This window comes from Mastomys coucha, unplaced genomic scaffold (assembly GCF_008632895.1).
Source record: "Mastomys coucha isolate ucsf_1 unplaced genomic scaffold, UCSF_Mcou_1 pScaffold5, whole genome shotgun sequence".
Lineage (NCBI taxonomy): Eukaryota > Metazoa > Chordata > Mammalia > Rodentia > Muridae > Mastomys > Mastomys coucha.
Genome location: NW_022196911.1, coordinates 23,631,331 through 23,634,414, shown reverse-complemented (window position 1 = coordinate 23,634,414; position 3,084 = coordinate 23,631,331). Strand labels below are relative to the sequence as shown.

The following is a 3,084-nucleotide window of genomic DNA, read 5'->3' as shown; positions in this document are numbered from 1 at the left end:
TTGGCTGAGAGGAGGTGGTGGAATGAGGGATGGAGGACTGAGCTCTGAGCATGCTATTCTTCTTCCTCTTTCTGGTCATCATCATCATCATCATCATCATCATCATCATCATCATAATCATCATCATTATCATTTTTGCCATCACCATCTTTATCAGCACCATCATCTTTGTCATCACCATCATCTTCCTCGTTATCTTCATGGTGACCATGATGGTCACGATTGTCATCATCGGTATGTCTCCATTTGAATCCCATCCCTTTGATGCACAGGCCTGGTGCATACATACCATTGACAGTCACTAGATGCTGGCCTGGACCTCCACTGTCATTGAAGGAGAGGCCCCTTTTAACACCAAAGGTGGTCACACGCCCCTTGCTTGTAGTGAGGGTCAGGGAAGTCAGGCAGAGCTTTGTGGTGCCCTCTACCTTTATCACGTGCTCTCCCTCATCCAGAAGGAACTCTATATAGTTTGGTGACTGGGATCCATAGACATCACTCCAGCGATTGCCAAACTGCAGCTGGATGCTGGAGAGAAATCAAGTCAGCACAACTCAGGCATGCCAGTTCGCTCTCATATCTGCATCCTATTCTGCTTTCTGGTTAACAGTTCAGTCTCCTCTCACAGGACAGCCTGGATCCTTCTTCTTCTAGACACATCCCTCCTCTTAGGACCTCAGAGAGTCTGGCCAGGTCAGGCATCTATACCAGGGCAGCTATGTCTGCAACTGCATCCACCCTGAGCTAGAATGTTTGCAGGTTCTGCCCAACTCATAGAGGGCTCTTCTGGAGCCCTCTACCTTATCAGCCCCAAGTAAGGCAGGAGCCACACTGCTAAGATCAGTATACCTGAGACAGACCTTATGAGCAGAGGCCAGAGACAGGCTCTTCTCTCCTTGTGTAGTCAAGAAGGAACAGAGGGGACCGGGGAGCCCTGGAAGCTGTTCTACTGAGCAAAGAAGTGATATGACCACCCCAAATCTTCTGGACTGTTCTTAATGCCAGCTTCTTTCTTTGCTTGCATATTAAGATGCTTATCAAATCAGAAAGAGGATGCAGGAAGGATGTCCAATACAATTAGAATTTCAGATGAGCATGAGCAATTTTCAGTACATTATATCCTGTGCTACATGGTTTATTCATTCATTTTTTTACATTTATTTATTATTCATTTTGTGCACATGTATGTATATGTGTTTGTGAGTGTTTACCCATATAGGACCACATGTGCCAAGTTCTTAGTGGAGGTGGGAGGTGGGTTCAACTCCTAGCACCATAAAAGGGAAACAAGACAGTATATTCATGTGGTCAGTCTTGAAATGTGTATGCAGATGATGATGATGATGATGATGATGATGTGTGTGTGTGTGGGGGGGTGTGTTCTGCATGTGTCTGTCTGCCTGTCTGTGATGCATGTGTGAGCATGTAGAGGCTAGAGTTGGGTATGGAGTGTCTTCCTCTGTGGCTATCTGCCTTATTGCCTGGAGACAGGGTTTCTTACTGAATGGAAGCTCAGTGTTATGGCTACATTGGCTGGCCAGGACTACTGGCACCTCCCTGTTGCAGACCCCAGTGCTCACCTGACAGCCACCCTGGGACCTCTCTGCTGCGGACACCAGTGCTCACCTGACAGCCACCCTGGGACCTCTCTGCTGCGGACACCAGTGCTTACCTGACAGCCACCTCCATCCTTCCAGACTCCCTTTCCCTTCTATAAGGCTTCTGGGAACCTGAGCCCAGGCCTTCATTTTGCAGATTGATGCTCCTTCTTACTTTCCCTGCCATTTTCTCAGGCATGCCCCTCATGTTTTTTAGGCAGAGTCTCCATGGGCAACTGGAATTGCCTTTTGGGTAAGACTCTGGCCTGCAGGCTGTGCAGGATCCCCCTGTTTCTGCTCCCACAGTTTAGGGGTACAGTCTTATGCTGATGCTCTCGGCTTTCACATAGGTTCCAGGGATCCAAACATAAGAACTCATATTTACACAGAAAAGACTTTATCCACTGAGCCTTCTCCCCATCACCCAACATCAAAATTTTTAAGGATTAAGATAACCTCAATATTGCACAGGAGCCACACTAAAAGAATATTCATTGTCATCTGCAAGTTATTAATCTTGGGGGACTGTGTTTGTGTTTACCAAGCTTGGCAACAGTAACATAAGGTCTCAGCAACACTCTAGGAGAACAACAGAGCAGACCCTGGGGAACACAATCAAGACCTGGCTTGTCCCAAGGAAATGGCTGCCTTTCTGGAGCAGAGCAATGGCACATAGTGGCAGAGAGAAGTCACATTTTATGTCCTGTGAAGACAGGGCGATCTCTCAGAAAGGTGAGCAGTTTTTGTCACTACCAAGAGGCACTAAGGCCACGAGAAACACCTGGAAGGGAGACTCTTCAAGCCTCTGAGAGCCTTTCTGAACAAGGAAGTTGGAGGTCCCTCTCCACCTGTGTCCCTGAGGATTGTCCAGTCCCCGAGTAGGCTAGCTCAGGGCAGGATTCTAGATAAGCCACAGGAAGTGGGCCCAACTGAGGGGTGCTACAGGGAAACCCGGGGAGCAGAGTCCTTCTTACCCTTTGATGAGGTTTATAAGTGTTAGGAAGATCCGCATGCCCATAATTTCCCCCTGATCTTCACCACGAACATAGAAATAGGTGCCGGCATTATTTCCCAGGACATCTGAAAGAAAAGCATGAGGAGAGGGTTCAGGACTACTCCCTCCCTCAGAGGCCATTATGCTTAGGACAGGACATGGGTGGTGAAGGCCACAAAGGAGACTCGGGTACTCACTCTGGGCTCTGCAGGTGGGACTGGCAAGGAGAGCCAAGGTCAGCAACAGCAGCATGGCTCCTGAGGGTTTAGGGCACAATCTAGCACTTAGAAGCCACAGGGAGATGGTAAGATTTCAATGAGGCTCTGAGAAAAAGACATGATATGTAAGCGATTCCCATGCCCCAGACTGAGGCAAGAGAACATTCGGAAACCCTCTTCTCCCATAGGCTCAGGAGGCTTCACCCACATGCCCACACTGCCACCTTCCCAACACGCAGTGTTACTCTCTGAGCAGTAGGCCCCATGTTGCTAT

The 3,084-nt window shown here is 48.5% G+C and overlaps 1 protein-coding gene across 1 annotated transcript; it reads right to left on the bottom strand.

Annotated features, from left to right (window-relative positions):
• Positions 1-53: 53 nt before the first annotated feature.
• Positions 54-2,856, bottom strand: LOC116077985 (prostatic spermine-binding protein-like). Its single transcript, XM_031352894.1, has 3 exons — positions 2,790-2,856; positions 2,573-2,678; positions 54-528 (listed from the first exon to the last, which is right to left on the bottom strand). The coding sequence occupies exons 1-3, from the start codon at positions 2,842-2,844 to the stop codon at positions 54-56; spliced, it is 636 nt and encodes a 211-aa protein (XP_031208754.1). The 5' UTR covers positions 2,845-2,856.
• Positions 2,857-3,084: the final 228 nt, after the last annotated feature.

Coding starts and splice junctions, on each gene's coding strand:
- LOC116077985 (XM_031352894.1), bottom strand. CDS start 2,844: ATGCTGCTGTTGCTGACCTTGGCTCTCCTTGCCAGTCCCACCTGCAGA. Junction 2,679..2,789: donor TCCCACCTGCAGAGCCCAGA/GTGAGTACCCGA, acceptor CTTTTCTTTCAG/ATGTCCTGGGAAATAATGCC. Junction 529..2,572: donor CTTATAAACCTCATCAAAGG/GTAAGAAGGACT, acceptor ATTTCTCTCCAG/CATCCAGCTGCAGTTTGGCA.